The sequence below is a fragment of the Octopus bimaculoides genome, chromosome 5 (assembly GCF_001194135.2).
Source record: "Octopus bimaculoides isolate UCB-OBI-ISO-001 chromosome 5, ASM119413v2, whole genome shotgun sequence".
Classification (NCBI taxonomy): Eukaryota; Metazoa; Mollusca; class Cephalopoda; order Octopoda; family Octopodidae; genus Octopus; species Octopus bimaculoides.
Genome location: NC_068985.1, coordinates 14,186,174 through 14,187,702, shown reverse-complemented (window position 1 = coordinate 14,187,702; position 1,529 = coordinate 14,186,174). Strand labels below are relative to the sequence as shown.

Here is a 1,529-nt window from a genome sequence, read left to right as displayed (position 1 = left end):
TTCAGTCACTGAACTGCAAAATGCCGGGGTTTCTTCTTGAAGGGTTGAAATTGAACAGATCGATCCCAGTACGTAATTTTTCTTCAGCCAGGAGCAGCCAAGTTACGGGGACGTAAACAACCCAACACTGGATGTCAAGCGGTGGAGGAACAAAAACACAAACACACACACACACACACACACACACACACACACACACACACACACACACACACACGCACATACAGACACGCATGTGTGTGTGTGTGTGTGTGTGTGTGTGTGTGTGTGAAGTCCGTTTCTGCTTAACCGATTTAGCCTCTTTGATCTTCCTTTTGTGTGGATAGATAGATAGATAGATAAATAGATAGATAGATAGATAGATAGATACAGAAGAGTGTGAGAGAGAGAAAGAAAGAGAGAAAAGCGTATGGCCTAGTGATTCAGTGTTGCACTCACGATCGCGAGATCGTGGTTTCAATTCCAAGACTGGGTGGTGTGTTGTGTTCTTGAGCAAAGCACTTCATCTTACGCTGTTCTGCGATCACTTCGACATCTGACGCGTGGTACACCTGTTGCACCTGTTCAGGTAACGTCAATTTGATGACGAGAGTGAGCCAATGTGCGACACAAACATTTGATCCCTATAAACAAACCATTTGTGCAGAGTCCTTCGGAAAAAACTAAATACCCATACGTCGTATTCGACGGGAGAGTCCATCATATATACAGGGGTGGCCAAAAGTCACCGCATAGTAAATCAAAACCATTTAATTCTAAGATTAAAACAAAAAATTACGAGGGTGAGTCAAAACGTGATGCCATTTTGTTTAGGACAGGAACCTGTATCATACATCAAAATGAAGCTGGTCCTCTGTGGATCACATCCTTACTTCTCAACATAGTCACCGTTTCTCTCAATAGCAATGTTCCACCTTCGAATGAGAGAGCATGTATCCCTGCCCCGTAAAATTCTGTTGACTGTTCTTTGAGCCACTTCTTCACTACAGTTTTCACTTCCTTGTCACTGGAATAATGTTTGCTTCTCAAACCCTCGACTTCGCCTTTCATCATTTTGGGGTGGATAAATTGTGAACTAGTGAACCAGTGAAAAACTGGGGTCGATATAATTGACTATTCCCCGCCACCAAATTTCAGGCCTTGTGCCTATAGTAGAAAGTATTATATTTCTATAATTAAATATCATTAAGGATTGTATTCAGAAATTGTTAAGATCGTGGCACTCCGTTTGTTACGGCCACCAAGAACACCTGATTTAACACAGCTTGGCTATTTTTCTGAGGAGCAAGTAAAGGATCAGTATACAAGAATCGCCCGAAAACCATTAATGAGCTAAAAGACGCAATCATAACCTCCACAGGGTCCATACCGCGTCAGACTCTCCAAGATATATTTCGAAACATGTGTAGAAGAGTCAACTTATGTATTGAAAATAAAGGACGACACAATCAAAACCTCTTATAAAGTTTTTTAAAGTCTTGTAAAGTCTAATATATTCTTTTGTAGTCTTATGCCATCTTATAAATATT

General features: G+C 40.9%; 1 protein-coding gene across 1 annotated transcript in view; it reads left to right on the top strand.

The window, feature by feature from the left end:
* Positions 1-1,529, top strand: part of LOC106877221 (cytochrome P450 CYP12A2) — a 45,227-nt gene that overhangs the window by 16,138 nt on the left and 27,560 nt on the right. The window contains exon 5 of the mRNA XM_052968013.1: positions 647-734. Within this exon, the coding sequence (XP_052823973.1) occupies positions 647-734 (88 nt within the window). The remainder of the gene's footprint in view (positions 1-646; positions 735-1,529) is intronic.